Source organism: Chiloscyllium plagiosum, chromosome 2 (assembly GCF_004010195.1).
Source record: "Chiloscyllium plagiosum isolate BGI_BamShark_2017 chromosome 2, ASM401019v2, whole genome shotgun sequence".
NCBI classification, from domain to species: Eukaryota; Metazoa; Chordata; class Chondrichthyes; order Orectolobiformes; family Hemiscylliidae; genus Chiloscyllium; species Chiloscyllium plagiosum.
In genome coordinates, this window is record NC_057711.1 from 47,263,604 (window position 1) to 47,281,660 (window position 18,057).

General features: G+C 39.1%; 1 protein-coding gene across 1 annotated transcript; it reads right to left on the minus strand.

Annotated features, from left to right (window-relative positions):
- Positions 1 to 6,537: 6,537 nt before the first annotated feature.
- mblac2 (metallo-beta-lactamase domain containing 2) lies at positions 6,538 to 16,769 on the minus strand. The gene is made up of 2 exons (XM_043708997.1): positions 16,190 to 16,769; positions 6,538 to 8,519 (listed from the first exon to the last, which is right to left on the minus strand). The coding sequence occupies exons 1-2, from the start codon at positions 16,644 to 16,646 to the stop codon at positions 8,140 to 8,142; spliced, it is 837 nt and encodes a 278-aa protein (XP_043564932.1). The 5' UTR covers positions 16,647 to 16,769; the 3' UTR covers positions 6,538 to 8,139.
- Between the last annotated feature and the right edge of the window lie 1,288 nt (positions 16,770 to 18,057).

Genomic DNA, 18,057 nt, shown 5'->3' on the forward strand with positions numbered 1-18,057 from the left:
CCCCAAGGGAACAAAGGGAGTTGCTAGCCCCTGCCCTCACAGAGAGAGACAAACAGATAATTCCCGGACCCGTTTGACATAAACCAATTAGCACCCTATTGTGCGTGCCCTGCAACTCTCCTGGGATGGCAGGAAACAGCCTATTCGCACCTACTCCAGTGATGATGGGGAACTATCATCCCATTCATCCTCAAATCCCACACATCCTGACAACTAAAAGTATCTAATATGAAGCTGCGCGCGGGAACAGCAGAGCAGCCGAGATTCGGACCTCGGTTGGTCTCCGTTGGCGTTACTGTAGTAATAAACGTTACCAATTGTTGAACCGCACTCTGGGCTCGGACTGATATCATTTCATCCGCGCTAACAGTCCGTATGTGTTGTTTTCCTGTAGTCACTGGTTTAAAGCTCCCCATTAACTGTTTGCTCTACTGTGACATCTAGGAACGGCAGTTTGTTGTTGTTTTCCTCCTTTCTTGTGAATTTTATGCCAGTAAGGATATTGATGGTCTTGAAGGTTTCTTCTAATTTGTTTCATTTAGCAATGACAAGGGTGTCATCCTTCTAGTGGATCCAAAGTTTGGGTTGGATGGTTGGCAGAGCTGATGGTTTGAGTCTCTGCATTACTGCCTCTACTAAGAAGCCTGATATCGGAGATCCCATGGGTCTTCCGTTGGTTTGTCTGAAGGTTTTGTTATTGAAAGTGAAGTGGGTGGTAAGGCATAGGTCAACTAGCTTGAATATGTTGTCCTTGCTGATAAAGTTAGTGGTATTTGGTGTACGTGTCTTTGGTTCTTCTAATAGTGTAGTCAGTGTCTCTTTGGCCAGATTGATGTTGATGGATGTGAACATCAAAAGAGACCATTATTTCATCCTCTTCTACCTTGGTGTTTTTGGTGTTCAGGAATTCTTGGGTTGAGTGAATGGAATGGCACGAGTCTTCTACTAAGTGTTTTAGTCTTTGGTGTAGTTCCTTGGCTAATGTATATGTTGGTGACCCAAGTAATGAGACGATGGGTCTGAGGGGGGTTCCTGATTTGTGAATTTTGGGTAATCCAGAAAAACGTGATATGTTGGATCCGGCTGGTTTCATTTTTTGAAAATCTGTCTTGTATAATTTGCCAGATGTCTGAAATTTTTTTGACAAAGGCTGTGATTCATTTCTCTAGTTGTGGCATCAGGTTTATTGCCACCTATTGGTAAGTATCGGTATCCACAAGCAGTGTGTTCACTTTCTCAAAATAGTCTGTTTGGTTTAACATGACTGTTGAGCATCTTTTGTCTGCAAGTAGGATAATGATGTTTTTAATCTTTTTTGAGTCCTTATCAAGCCTGCCTTTGTGTATTGAGTGTTTCCTTCCTTTTTCCTGCTTAACATTGAAAACCATCAGACAGACGGTCGCACCAACCAGAACTCTATCAACAACCCATCAATTTGGACCCCATCTACCAGCCTCTGAGAAAAGAACAGGAAATGACATTCCCAACCCAAGGAAACCTAAATGCATAAATAAAAAGTGGGACATAACACCAGCGCTTCACCGGAGGCTTACTGATGATGTTACCTAGAATGGTGACAAAACGTCTGAAAACTAATCTTCCAGCTCAGTGAGCAAACTTACATCCAGAACCTCAACCTAAGCTACAAATCTTCTCAAAACTCACTAGCTCATTGTGTCTTTGTGACAGATTTTGAGACCTTCTGACCAGGTGACCCTACCACTCCCATCGCTTATTGATTTACTGGGTTAAACCTCTTTACAGCTCTCCTTGAACTGATCCCAAACTGGCATATTTCTCTATTTGCCCCGATTTCCTCTTTCCTGGTTCATCTTGTCCATAACACCCAGTTTGTGACCCTTGCAAATATTTTTCCCATTAAACTGGTGACCACCAAATCTCCCTACTGATCTCCACATTATTTAATGTTAACATTTATCTCACCAGATACCATCTTCTATCCTGTAGTTCTGCCATCATTGTTCTTCTCAAAAAAAACTTTTGACCATTCATTGAATCGTTTTATCTGTATTCAACACTATCAGCCGTACATTCCTGATCCTATCTACTCATTAAGTCCTTCCTGCTATTATTTCTCGTTCTTTTGTCCCCTCATTTTCACCTCTTCTCTACTGGACTTCATAAAAGGTCTGCAGTAATGTGGCTTTCTCCAGGAGGGGAAAAACCAATGGGTGATGTGGGGTTGAAGATTACAGGGAGATAAAAAAAAGGTTGTTCTTTTGCACATTTCAGCTGATACAGAATGATGTCAGTTACAGTCTGGGGCTCGTCACCAATACTTTATTTTAAATTCAAGAATACAATTGTTCAGAATACAATCAAAAGAAGTCAGAAAAAAAAGAACAAAACACACATTTTAGAAGTTGAAATACAACAGTTACACTTAGCAGTAGGTTAAAGTCAGGCATTATTGGTTATCCACAACATTTCCAACCTCAACTCATCCACTTAACACATTTGCAACTTATAAAATGTCTCTGGACCACAATAAGGAAAATACTCAAAAAGGGAATCAATCGTTATGGGGAAAAGGCAGGAGAGTGGAGTTGGGAAACACCAGATCAGCAGAGCAGACTCAATGGATTGAATGGCCAACGTCAGTACCTGTAACTTATGGTCTTGTATTTTTTTTCATTATCATCTGATGGCACTGGCATTTTGACTGAAACCAGCTCAGTATCAGCAGTGGCTAAATAACAGTCAATTGGAAAACTTTGGGGGCATGTGGTGGTTGTCAAAGTAGGTGAACAACTGGCAGCTGCTGCCTAAGATAGATAAATTCAAATTTATGCAATGAAATATGCATTAAGGAGTTAAAAGATACTGACAGACAAATCAGGAAAGGAGTCTTTGGGTCATAGCAGATAAATCATTGTGTCAATGTCTGGGTGCTGTGAAGATTAGCGTATGGGATGTTGTATTTCGATTTAAAAAAAGTAATCGAAAGATGTCATCCTTATACTGTAAAGTGCTTTACTTGGCATGTTGTGCACACTTCTGGAGCTCTCATTAGAATAATAGGGACTAAATTGTGGAGAGCCTTGAGAAAACTTGTTGGGATGAGGAAACTAGGTAATAAAACATGAGAACAGAGTAAGATTTGGACTTGTCACTGGAGAGTGAATGAGGGGATATTTGAAGGGAGTCAAACCAACAAGGCTTGGATCAGTCAGGCTTTAAAGAGTTTAGGATCTTTAAATATTCTCTTAAAATCACACTACTAAAATTGCTCCAATCTTACACCTATCAAGGTAACTTGGATTCAAAGAGTCATACAGATCTACAGCACGGAAACTGACCCTTCAGTCCAACTCATCCATGCCGACCAGATATCGTAAATTAATCTAGTCCCATTTGACAGCATTTGGCCCATATCCCTGTAAACCTTTCCTATCTATATACCTATCCAGATGCCTTTTAAAAGTCGTATTTGTACCAGCCTCCACCACTTCCTCTGGCAGCTCATTCCAGACACGCACCACCATCTGTGTAAAATGTTGCTGCCGAGGTCCCTTTTAAATCCTTCCACTCTCATCTTAAACCTATGCCCTCTAGTTTTGGACTCCCCTTGTACTCAGAGGTAACATTCTTCACTGTCCACTACACCTCCAATTTTGGTGTCATCTGCAAACTCACTAACTGTACCTCCTATGTTCATATCAAAATCATTTATATAAATGACAAAAAGCAGTGGATCCAGCACCGATCCTCGTGTCACACTGTTGGTCACAGGCTGCCAGTCTAAAAAGCAACTGTCCACACCACCCACTGTCTACTACCTTCAAGCCAGTTCTGTACTCAAATGGTTCGTTCTCCTTCTATTCCATGTGATTCAATCTTGCTAACAAGTCTACCATGAGGTACCTTGTCGAACACCTTACTGAAGTCCACCAATGCTAATTAAGAGAAGGTCAGAAACAAATATGTAAACTGCTTTATTTCACAAACAAATATTCAGGGCCACAGTTATTACTGAACTAAGTGTCTCATCAATACAATTTAACTTCAAATAATAATATGAAATAACATTTTATATCTGCTATATATAAAGAAAATTTGGCATAAAGATTATTGCTATATTCCTGCAATCTTGACCTTTCAAACCTTCCAAAAACTTGTCCCATCAACTTGATATTTAAAAGGCTGTGTTTTGTTCCCATTTTTCTCTTTGTGCTCCAATCCAGAGAGGAGACCAATGCCAGACGACTACTACAAAGCACCAAGAAACTTGTGTGTGTGAATTATTTAGCTATTACTGAGACAATTCAATGAACAGTTTGTTTTCTGTTTTGGGGAAATTTTGAAGCCTAAACCATATGCATTTTAACTAACAGCTTTGACAAAGGGTCAGTTAGACTCAAAACATCAGCTCTTTTCTCTCGTTACAGATGCTGCCAGACCTGCTGAGATTTTCCAGCATTTTCTCTTTTGGTTTCAGATTCCAGCATCCACAGTAATTTGCTTTTATGCATTTTAACTAATCTTTATGCCAGTGCTTTCTTGTAAAGTTGTACAAATGCACTTTGCTTTTGAAACCTCAACTTCCAATAAATTTTGTTGGGAAATGGTGAAAAGAAAAAAAAACAGTATAAGACAGGGATGTTTAGTTTGATACAGAACAGCAAAACAAGTAGGCATCAGTACAAAAAAAGACAAAGAACTGTGGGTGCTGGAAACAACAACAGAAATTGCTGGAGAATCTCAGGAGGTCTGGCAGTATCTGGTAGTAAGAAGGACACTGGACCCAAAACCCTGCTTTCTCTCCACAGATGCCGCCAGATCGACTAAGTTTCTCCAAAAACCAGTACAAGTTGAGCAAGATTAGATTTAAACAAATGGAAGAAAATATTACTTAAGAGTACAAACAGAAAATGTTGGAGATACTCAGGTCTGGCAGCACCAGTGGAGAGATAAACAGTTACCATTTCAAGATGAACATGACTCTTTGAGGAAGAGTCTCGACACAAAATGTAACTGCTTCTTTCTCCAAAAATGATGCCATGATCTGCTGAATGTTTCCAGCACATTGCTTTTATTTCAGATTTCTGACATTCATAATATATCTTTTATTACTTCAAAGGAGTTATTAGAATAAGTTATCAATCAGATGATATAGTAAGTAACTTGTATCTCTGTGAGACCATATACACAACTATCTTAATTTCCAAAACAGCAGAAAGTGGACAGAACGATGGATTTATCTGACCGTGAAAGTTTGCATGTTTAACCAAGCACACTCCTGGTTCACGTGACTCAACATATAACAGCACAGACTCTACATCCACTACACTAAAGCAGGAATATCTCCCCTTGCCCCCCCTCCATCTTTTTCACAAATATATTCTAATCATAACTATATTTTTCAGCATTTGGTTGCCAACCATTGCTTATGTAGACACTAATAGTACTATTTGGATTAGCTGGGTGGGATTGGCAAGGTGTGTGCAATGGATAAACACATTTACTAGATGGGAACACATTTATTTTGTTAGATCCACAATGAATACAAATAAATGTAGAAACTGCCACTTTTTTAGAATGGGCAGGAAAAGATTAAATGAATTTAGAAACTGATATCAGTATTTTAAAAAAACTACTATAAATGTTGGGTCAATAAATTTTGGTCTAGCAAGCGATGCCCACATCCTGTGAGTGAATTTTAAAAAGCTGAACTATTGTATTAAAAATGATTATTAGAATCAATTTATCCAAGAGAAAAAGTTTTTTTTTAAATTTGAGAAACCTGTTCTCTTTTTATCCCTACAAGGAATACTGATGCAGCACTCACATCCAGAGTACTTTTCTGCTGATCTTTTGGTTTCAGCTTTTATCCTGATGTTACTCATGAGCAAATGTGGAGGTGAAGTATAATTATCCCATAATTGGGAATTGGATCCTGTGATTTTCAAATTGTGTTCCATTTATTCCAGCTTGGATAACAATTAAATTCTAAAAAGCTAGACACACATTTTAAAATACAATAAGAGACACATAACTTTCAGAAAAAAATACTCATAATATATTTGATCTAATTGTATCATTTATTTGAAATATAAAAATTGAAAACAATCAAGGGAAAATATAAGTATTTCATTTGTGTTTTTTTTGCATCTAATGTCAAAATCAATTAATTAATTTTTTTCTACTACCTCAAAATTGAGATATTCCAAAGATCCCCAAGATTTATTTTTATTTAGCATCATGCCAAACTTTACAAACCAAAGAAATCCAAGATGAATGGGAAAAACTGCACAGCAAAATATAGACTGGTAATCAAAAAGGAAAATATATAGCAAATTAAGTTTAACACTAAGAATGTACAACTGGTAAAGAAGCACACAATGTAAGACAAAAATACTACTGTAAAGTGTTTCACAATGGAGAAAAACAATTGAAATGCCTTATCCAGTATAATAGAGGTTAACACATATACAAGATATTTGCAAAACAGTCATCAAAGTTGCAGCGAAACTTTGCTTCTCTTGGACATAAAATTAGAGTCATGGCTAAGCTGAATTAGAGTACATAATATTATAGTATTTTATTAGACATTACAGGGAGTATGACTACAGTTTTTCCTCAATTAAACCTTAGCTCATGCATGGATGATTCATTTTTCCTTGACACTTCATACTGTAAATTGAAGTGGAGCTTATTTAAGTGTTTGAGTGTGCAAACATTCTGCCCATGTCTCATTTACGTAAAATTTACTTGCCAAAAGCACAGCTCCATGCATATGTATACACACATCCACAGGGTTCTTCCCAGACAGTCTGCAGAAATAGCGTTACATTAAAAATTATAAATTGCAGCCTTGAATCTACAATGCAGCGATGCATTTGCATTATGAAAGATGTTTTTACATTTCATTTCAACAATGACTACAGGACCTTGTTATACAGCACAATATAAGGCTGTATATTGTTCTGTGAGCAAAGCATATCTCGTGAAAACAACCAATATTTTTTTCAAATATTATAGGATAAATGCTACAATTAGGGGTTGCAGCAAAAGTTAGTTTGAAACATTCAGCAAACACAGCTTACCCAACTACAAATCCACAAAGTCCATCAACCCTGTTATGAAACTGGGTTAGTCCAAACTTAGAAGTTTCACTTGTCAAAGGCAAGGTTAAGATAAGGCAATCTTATCATATAAGCCTAAATATTTTAAAGATGAGAAATCAGTAACAAAGAGTATAAAATGTGGAAAAGTTTAGAACTAATAGAGGCAACTTACTCAGCAAATAACAAATTAATAGACTAGGCAAATAGGTTTCACTGGCAGAATATAGTTTATTTCATGCAGAAAAATTAGTAATGAATAATTTACCCAAATACTATTGTTGGAAGGGGCCTACCTGCATACAAAGCTGGCTGTATCATGCCATTCACGGTTGCTGCTCATCTTAGAAAAGTTATTCTTAGTATGCTGCTCACCGAGAAGACTAGAACCACAACTTTCCTACTCCATTATCATAAATTGGTTAAGGATTGTCTTCGCCTCATTCTTAACACTGATATAAAACCGAGGAAGTGTTTCCTTCCCTTCTTGAAAACAGTTTATTTGATATGACCCACGGTGGGTGTAAAAATAGTGAATACAATTTAAGCAGGCATTTTTATAGTTATTTCCATTTACCAGGCAAAAAACAGGTGAGACCCATTTCATTTGAGTCGAACTAAATGTCATCAATCTATTATTTTAAAAACAAACAGCCCAGATTTTTTTTTTAAATTCACGGATGGAATGAAAAAAAGTTTGAATTTTTGTCTGACTAATTTTCAGGGCTGTCTTTCATGTAAAATTGACCTACTATATGAATTTTACAAAGAAAGTTTTGTTAAATAAACTTTTATTTTTATACGTTCATAACAATATAATCAAAATTTACATTACTAAATTATTGTCAAATTTTTGCTTTATCAAATTACTCCTACATTTGCACAGGTGGTTTCAGAAACACTGTCCTCCAATGGTAAGTGTTAATTGAAAACTACCCAAGAACAGAGCATTATTTGATTTATAAATACATTCCTTCCTCTTGCAATCTTATTTAAAAGAAACCTGTAAGCTTAAACACTGATAACATTTGAACTACCTGTCTTATTGTTCCACTCATCTGCCATAATTCTTCCACCAAAGCGTTATACTTGCAATGTATCTTGCAGCAGATGACATCATTTTATGGCACATACCAGCGTTAGCAACATAGTTTGAGGCCAGATTGTAAAGTCTTTCAGCATCAAAGGTGTCAAAATGACCTGGCAGCACTTTTGTCACAAGGTTCTTGTCCACTAGAGTCATTAGACGTTTGCAACTTTGAACGTAGTCACTGACATCGCTGGAAGGGAGCCAGTCAATCAGAGTTCCATTGTATACTACATCTCCACTAAAAAGAATGCGGTTCTCCTGGTCATGAAGGCAGATGCTACCTCTGGAGTGACCAGGCATGTGTAGAACAGTGAGCTGACGGTTTCCAAGATTAATAATGTCACCTGACATGAAAAGCATAAAAGTCTCAAATCTCTCTTGGAATCCTTGCTAATTACATTTAAGATTTAATGTAAATATTTGAACTCATGTTAACATAGCAAGGATAGTTGAAATCTCCAGTAATAAAGATGTTTGTATTTTTCTGAATTTACTCATTGCTTTGTAATATGTTATCACAATTGAAAACAGTTTGGTTCACTCTTGTTATACATTTTATCAAAATGCATTACTGTAAAATGCATTGTAATGAATAGTCAGCCAATTTTACATTAGGTGGTAACAGTCCTAAATAATTAGCAGGATGCCAATTTGCCACCTAAATTAACCTATTACACTATTTTTAATCATGGAATCATAGCAAAAGAGCTTTGACACATTGTTTGTGGAAGTGCTATTCAATTCATCCCACTTCCCGGATCTTTCCCTATAGGAAAGAATTTATTTTCATTTTAAAATAGCCATACAATCCTTTTTGATATTTCTAACTGAATTTGATCATTTGAAATAGTCATAGAGATGTTCAGCATGGAAACAAACCCTTCAGTCCAACTCGTCCATGCCGACCAGATATCCTAAACTGATCTAGTCCCATTTGCTAGCATTTGGCCCATTCCCCTCTAAATCCTTCCTATTTACATACCCATGCAGATGCCTTTTAAACAAAAACAAAAATTGCTGGAAAAGTTCAGCAAGTCTGGGAGCATCTCTAAAGAACAATTAGAGTTAACGTTTCAAATCTGGTGACCCTTCCTCAAACTCTATTTACAGCATCTGCAGTTCTTTCGGATTTTATTCAGATGCCTTTTAAATGTTGTGATTGTATCAGCCTCTATCACTTCTTGTGGTAGTACACTCCATTCACACATCACTGTCTGGGTCAAAATGTCTTTTTTAAAATCTTTCCCTTCTCACCTTAAACCTATGCCCTCTAGTTTTAGACTCCCCATTCCGGGGAAAAGACCTTGTCTATTTACCCTATTCATGCCCCTTATGATTTTAATAACCTCCATTAACCTCTGCCTCTGACATTCCAGGGAAAACAGCTCCAAGCTATTCAGCCTCTCCCAATACCTCAAATCCTACAACCCTGGCAACATTCTTATAAGTCTTTTCTGAACACTTTCATTTTTTTGCAACATCCTTCCTATAGCAAGGATGCTATCAACAATTGCATGTTGATAACAACTCACTTCATAAATTAAATTCTCAGCTCATCTGTAAATTTTGTTTTCAAATATATTTGTTGTCTTCTGCTTATCGATCCTTCTGCCAATAGTATCAGTTACTCCATGAAACCATTTATGATTTTTTGGTATATTCATTAAACATCTCCTAAACTGTCTTTTCTCCAAGGAGGCCAACTTAACTTCTGTAGCTTTCCCACCTATCCAAACTTCCATGAACCCAGAACCATTCTATTAAGTCTCCTCTGCACCTTCTTTCAGGTCATGACATTTGTGTCCTGTTAAGCACAACATCATGGGCCAAAGGTACTATTCCTGTAACTTACTCCTGCTCCAGTGTTATAGATAGCCAGTCTTCTCAATTTATCCTGTTAACTTCAAATACACATGTACATCAACTCAGACCTCATTGTTCTTATATCCATTGTAAAAGTACACCATTTATGTCACATTACCTCTCATGATTCTACCAAAACACACTAAAATTACTTGACACAAACAGCAAATCTGTCATTATCATTTACGCCCCTTTCAAAGAAACCTTATGTTATGGCATGAAAATACATGGATTTGGAAATACCTAAAGTGTTGGGGGGGGGGGGGGAGGAGAGACCACGAGCAATGACAGAATCTACCTGGTTTGAATAAAGAAGCTAAAAAGGCTCTGATTATGTTACTGAGGATAATCTATACATCTCCAAATATTGAGATACTTAGGTAGAGAGACAAGTCTGTTTGGAAATTACATAAGTGCAAGGACTAAATAGTGATTCATCTGGGGACATTAACAAAATATCAATTGGGATAATATTTGAGTAGATGAAGAAGGAAAGGTGGGGGGGGGGGGGGGGCGTATCTGAAATGTACTTAAGAGAACATCATTGACCGATATTTTATTAAGTTAGAAATCACACAACACCAAGTTATATGCCAACAGGTTTATTTTGAAGTACAAGCTTTTCAGGTACCTAGTGGGACAGGATCATAGGACACAATTAATAGTAAAAAGTCAAAGTGTCATCAAATCGATGCGATGTATTTCAATTATATGACACTTTGATCTTGGACTATAACCTGATGTTGTGTGATTTCCAACTTCGTTCATCCCAGTCCAACACCAGCACCTCTTGTCTGTACCAATCTATCTTTTGTCAGTGTATTTATCCAAAGCAGTACTGGTTGGAATCGCCACCTTACAATCCCCTTGGAAATGAACTCAAGTCTGTAAACAAAGGACAGGACACATTCTCTGCATTACCAAATTTTAAATAGGTAGACTTGGAAAACAACCAGTATCTCAAAACTGGACATCTGTGAGGGCCATCACTTGCAGTAGAGTTGTGTTCAATCAAAATCTGTAACCACATTTCCTAGCATTTTTCTCACAACCTTTATCATTAAGGCAGGGAACCAACACTGGTTTGATAATGAGTATGGTAGAGCATGCAAGAAGTAGCACCAGACAACGGGTACATGTTTGTGTATATACCGAACAGAAACTGTACACATCAAACATTGCTAAGCAACATTCACAGTCAGCAAATCAGATCTAAGCTTTGCAGTCTAACACATCCACTGATGAATTGTGATAGACAACTGAACAGTGAACTAGAGGATGATGGGGCTGCCCAGCATGGTAATGGAAAACACAAGGCTGAACATTTACAACTATCTTCAGCCAGAAATGCTGAGTGGATGTCAATCTATCCACCTCTTAAGGAGTATCGTATCATACCATTATATAGATCAGTCTTCAACCATTTCCGCTCATTCTGCTTGATATCAAAAAGGCTGAAGACACTGGATGCAACAAAGACTAAGGACCCTGACATACCAAAACATCAAACTTGTACTCACAAAAAGCTGCATCCTTCATCAAGCTGTTCCAGTATAGCTAGGATACTGGCACGTACTGGGAAACTTCAGCCCCATCAGGCTACTGTAGTGGAAGACAGCAACAATAACACTATCAATTAATAGCATCAACCTGCTATCCAGTGCTCAGCTTGCAATATGCCAGGACCAATCAGTTTCAGATTCTGTCAACCTTAGTACAAACATGGGTTAAAAAAAAGCTCAATTCAAGAGATAATGTGAGTGTTACTGCCGTGAATCAAGACAGCATCTTGACTGAGTATGGCATTAAGGAACCTCAGCAACTTTGATGTCAATGACAATCAGAGATGGAGGTGAACTATCCACCAGAGATATTGATAGCTTCAGTATATGGGCAAAATGTATACTGTGGGCAAATGCAAAGTTGTTCATTTTGGAGGGGAGAACAAAAGATTATAATATTATTTAGATATAGAAAAACTGCAGAAAGCTGCAACACAAAGGGACTTGGGGGTACTTGTGCATGAAACACAGAAAGCTTGTACACAGGTAGTCAGGAAGGCTAACAGAATGTTGGCCCTTAAGTTTTGCTGCAACTGTACAAGGTGTTAGTGAGACCACATCTGGAGGACTGTGAGAAGATTTCATTCCCTTATTTAAGAAAGAGATCATTTCATTGGAGGCAGTTCGGAGAAGGTTCTCTAGGATGTTCACTGATTTAAAGGGAATGTCTTAAAAGCAAAGGCTAAATAGGATGGGATGCTACTCACTGGAGTTTAGGAGAATGAGAGATGATCTCATTGAAACATAGAAGATTTTTAATGCAGTTTGATGTGATAAATATTGAGAGAATATTTCCCCTCATGGGAGAGTCTAGGACCGGGGTGCATACACTCAGAGTAAACGTAGATAGGTTCTTGATTAGTAAGGCATCAAAAATTATGGAGAGATAGCGGGAGAATCATGTGTTTCTCAACCCAGTCATGATAGTCAGATACAAAAACAGAAATCGCTGGAAAAACTCAGCAATCTGGCTGCATCTATGGAGAGAAAGCAGAGTTATCAGGCAATGGCCATCTCTGTATGACCATAAGATAGAGGAGCAGAATTAGGCCATTGTGCCCATTCCATCATAGTTGATGTGTTTCTCAACCACATTCTCTTGCCTTCTCCCCATAACACTTGATTTCCTCACTAATCAAGAACACATCAATTTCAGTCTTAAATACATTCAATGCCCTGGCCTCCATAACCCTCTGCAGCCTCTACATCCACTCTATCCAGGACTCTCAATATTATGTAAGTTTCAATGAGATTGCCCCTCACTCTTCAAAACTCCATTGAGCACAGACCTAGAGTTCTCAACCACTCCTCAAGTGACAAGTCCATCATTCCACACGTCATTCTTGTGGACCTCCTCTGGAACTCCTCTAATACCAGCACACCTTTTCTTAGACATGGGGCCCAAAATCAATCACAATCTTCTAAATGCAATCTGCCAAGAGTTTTATACAGAATTAGTGGTACATCTCTACCCTTGTATTCTAGCTCTCTTGAAAGGAATGCTACTATTGTAATTGCCTTCCAAACTGACAACTGAATCTGCATGTTAATCTCAAGTTCCTTTGCGCTTCAGATTTCCAAAACATTTCCCCATTTAGAATAGTCTACACCTCTATCCTTCTTCCTATATTTGTAGTCCATTTCCCACTTATTTGTCCATCCTCCAAGCCTGTCAAAGTCCTTCTATAACCTTCCCGCTTCTTCAACACTACTGTGTCCCTCTATCTATTTTGTGGCATCTGCAAACTTAGCAACAATGTCCTCAGTTCAATCGTCTAGGTCGTTAACATACAATGTGAATCATGGTACAAATACTGAACCCTGTAGAACTCCACAGGTCACCAGCAGCCATCCTGAAAAAGGAGCCTCGCAAAGTAGCAGTGCTGCAAAAGCTTATGATTTCAAATAAACCTGTTGGACTATAACTTGGTGTCTTCTGACTTCTGACCTTATCCTGGAAGACCCCTTTATCCCTAATCTCTGCCTCCTGCCAGTCCTCCAATCCTCTATTTATGCCAATACCTTGCCCTGAACACCATCTTATTTAGCAGCCTCCTGGGCAGCACCTTGTCAAAGGTTTAAATATAGAGAATTTGATGTACAATAGCATTATTATTTTGAGAGGTGGTGATGTACTCGGAATATCATTGCAGTAATAATCCTGAGGCCCATGCTAATGCTCGAACATGGATTTAAATTCCACCAAGACAGCTGGTAGAACTTAAATTCCCCTAAGAAATCTGGAGTATGAAACTAGTCTCAGTAATGGTAACTGTGCCACCAAATGCCCTAAAAATCCATTTGCTTCACAACTGTATATAACAGAATAAAATCGGTTTGCCTTACCTGGTTGTGTGTGAGATTCCAGACCCACAACAATGTTGTTGACTCTTAATTGTCCTATGTAACAAGCCATTTAGATCAAGAGCAATTAAGATGAGAAACTAATGCTCAACTTGCCAGCGATACTCCCAACCCATTAAATAGGTTTTTAAAAATTCCCCACCATCGACATCTTCGGGGCTTAAATTCACCTAAAACTAATTGATCAGCCACATATATATTCTAGTTACAACAGCAGTTATAGGCTGGTGATTCTACTGCATGACTCACTTATCGACCTCCCCACCTACATTAAATGAATCAAGAGTGTAATACAGTATTTTCCACTTGTGTGGAAGAGTGCGGCTTGAACAACACTTAAAGAGGTTCCACCACCTGAGAGTTTCTTTTGAAATCACACCATCCTGATTTGGATTCTCTATCTATACTCCTTTCATTTGTCAAAATGATGGAACTTGTTTCCAAGTAGCAGGGTAACATTACAAGATAGTAACACATCTTCATTTTCTCAAGATTGATCAGATGGGCCAATGGGCTGAGAAGTGGCAGATGGAGTTTAATTTAGATAAATGCAAGGTGCTGCATTTTGGGAAAGCAAATCTTAGCAGGACTTATACACGTAATAGTAATACACTTAGGGAGTGCTGCTGAACAAAGAGACCTTGGAGTGATGGTTCATAGCTCCTTGAAGGTGCAGTCACAGGAAGATAGGATAGTGAAGAAGGCATTTGGTATGCTTTCCTTTATTGATCAGAGTATTGAGTATAGGAGTTGGGAAGTCATGTTGCGGCTGTACAGGACATTGGTTAGGCCACTGTTGGAATACTATGTGCAATTCTGGCCTCCTTCCTATTGGAAAGATGTTGTGAAACTTGAAAGGGTTCAGAAAAGGTTTACAAGGATGTTGCCAGGGTTGGAGGATTTGAGCTATAAGGAGAGGCTGAACAAGCTGGGGCTGTTTTCCCGGGGGTTGAGGGGTTACCTTATAGAGGTTTATAAAATCATGAGGGGCATGGATAGGATATTTGACACAGTCTTTTCCCTGGGGTGAGGGAGTCCAGAAGTAGAGAGCATAGGTTTAGGGGAGAAGGGAAAGGTACAGGTATGTGTATGGAATGAGCTGCCAGAGGAAGTGGTGGAGCCTAGTACAATTGCAACATTTAAAAGGCATTTGGATGGATATGTGAATAGGAAGGGTTTGGAGGGATATTGGCCGGGTGCTGGCAGGTGGGACTTTATTGGATTGGGATATCTGGTTGGCATGGACTGTTTCCGTGCTGTACATCTCTATGACTCTATAAGTAGAAATGGGCAATAAATGCTAGTCTTGCCAACAATGTGCTGACCCAATAAATAAAACAAGTGTGGATGAGAGATAGGATGCAGCCTACTGAGACTTATGTGGTAATGGTAATTAGGAAACTAAATTATTGTAAGTGACTCTACCTGTAACAAAACAAGTAGAAATGGAACCAGGTAAAACAGACCCAATTGAGGAAGTGGCACTGGAACAGTCAAAGAAGTGAGAGGCTGTATCTGAGAGTGAAACCCCATGGGTACCAACTAACATAAGAGCTAGAGAAAGAAGTTAAATGGTGTGTATTTGGTTGAAATAATGAAGGCATTTATAGTACTCCACTTGCATCTATAACATTCCCAAGTCATCATTCATGTGTCAGCACTGGTAGAATTAGCATTGCTAATTATCACAGACATCTGAATCAACTCCTAACAGCGTCAACCAACACAGTCACAGAGCAACAATTCTAGACAAATCTTTCCACTAACATCGTGGAGGCTACGTAATTTGTGGTCTGAAAGCCTGGAGAAAGTGAGCACAGCAGACACCAGAGATCAGATTCAAAAAGTATGGTGCTGGAAAAGCACAGTTAGCCAGGCAGCATCCGAGGAGCAGGGCAGTCGATGTTTTGGGCATAAGCTGTTCATCAGGAATGAAGAATTTATGCTCAAAATGTAGACTCTCCAGTTGCTCGGATGCTGCCTGGCCAGCTGTGCTTTTCCATCACCATACTTTTTGACTCAGGTCTGAAACCCCCAACTCAGAACTGAGGATAACACCCAACGTCTTCCCGGTCGAGATTAGGGTTTTATAGGAGAAAGGCAGGATTTTTTAATACTCTCTGCACGGAGCAGCAGCAAGGCAAGGAAACCTGATTCGTTCGTATTAAACTCGCTCAATAAATGCAAGGCCTGCACTGTTACCAGGATCACTAATGAATACACACCATCGTCTAGTATCCGGTCAGGTGCCACAGAGTGTACTTTAAAGTTTTTGGCTCTCCAGCCCCGGTGAGGGGGCCTTTTAACCTCCCAGTCATACAGACACGTCGCTGTTTCGAAGTTGTCTCCCCGCATCAAGGCGTTGGCCTCCGCTCTGTGCACTGCCACCCTGCCGAAGTGGTACAGGCCTCCCGAGTGGTCGAAGCGGATGTTAGTGACCACAGCGAGAACCGGCTTGTGGCCGATGAGGCCGACGGAGACCAGGTAGTTGGGCAGGTTCCTCAGGCCCAGGCCTGTGTCTATCACCAGGTCCCGCTGGGAGCCCTGCAGCAGCCAAATATTGATCCGCTTCCCTGCCTCGAAAAAGCGCTCACGGATCAAGTATAATCCGTTGGACACCTCCTCCCAACAGAACCAGTCCAAGTAGGAAGGGTCCGGAGGCAGGGTTGACATCGACAACATCCTCAGCAACAACAACAATAACACCAACACCAGAGTGACAGCAGCGTCAACCAATCCACACTGTCCGCTACACCAGCCAATCACCGCAGAGAGGAGGCGGGCTCTCCTCTCCCTCTCCCTCCTTGCAACACATGTCCCACAGTAGGAGGACTCCAGGATTGATTTGGAGATGTGTTGGACTGGGGTGTACAAATTTAAAAATCACACAACACCAGGTTATAATCCAACAGGTTTAATTGGAAGTACACTAGCTTTCAGAGCACCGCTCCTTCATCAGGTGGTTGTGGAGGACACAATTGCAGGGCACTGAATTTATAGCAAAAGTTTACAGTGTGTTGTAACTGAAATTATACATTGAAAAATGCCTTGAGATTGTTAGCCCCCTGTGTTCTGTCTGTGCCATGATGAGTTACATTGTGCTTTGCTCAAAAACTGCATGAATTCAGTAAAACTCTGTTATCTCACTTTTTAGATTAGAATCAATCTAAACGTCATTGCACAGAGAACAAAGGAGGCTAACACCTTCAACATATTGTCTAGCTAACACCAATTGTTACAGTTAACCTGAGAATGCAACTTTTAAAAAAAAGTTTTGTGATTTACACATGAAAGAAGTGAAACTATCATGGTATTAGAACAGATGAAAGACTCAACAGACAATCAAGGCATTTTTCAATGTATAATTTCAGTTACATCACACTGTAAACTTTTGCTATAAATTCAGTGCCTAACAATTGTGTCCTCCACAACCACCTGATGAAGGAGCGGCGCTCCGAAAGCTAGTGCCTCCAATTAAACCTGTTGGACTATAACCTGGTGTTGTATGATTTTTAACTTTGGACTCCAGGATTGAGAGGAAAAGGTTACAGAGCTCCTTGAACATGCTGTGCCCTGGGCAGCAGTTCCCCCGCCCAGCCCAAATTGTGTGGTGAATTTGTACTTGCAGAGTTACATTGCACTTTGCTCAAAAACTGCATACATTCATGTAGAACTCTGAGCTCAAAAACTGCATGAATTTATGTAAAGCTCTGTTATCTCACTTTTTAGATTCGAATCAATCTAAACATCAGGTCATAGACAGAGAACACAGGGGACTAACACCTTCAACATATTGTCTAGCTATCACCATTGTTAACAGCTAACCCGAGAATGCAACTTTAAAAAAAAGAGTTTTGTGATTTACACAAAGAAGTGAAACTATCACTGTATTCTAACAGATGAAAGGCTTAACAGACAATCAATTCTTCAATGTATAATTTCAGTTACATCACACTGCAAATTTTTGCTATAAATTCTGTGTTACGATCGAGCCCTCCACAATCACCTGATGAAGGAGCGTCGCTCCGAAAGCTAGTGTGCTTCCAATTAAACCTGTTGGACTATAACCTGGTGTTGTGTGATTTTTAACTTT

Excerpts from the sequence above, each read along its gene's own strand:
- mblac2 (XM_043708997.1), bottom strand. The coding sequence starts at position 16,646 with ATGTTGTCGATGTCAACCCTGCCTCCGGACCCTTCCTACTTGGACTGG. Across the intron at positions 8,520-16,189 it reads TGACCGGATACTAGACGATG|GTGACATTATTAATCTTGGA; the intron begins GTGTGTATTCAT and ends TTTTCATGTCAG.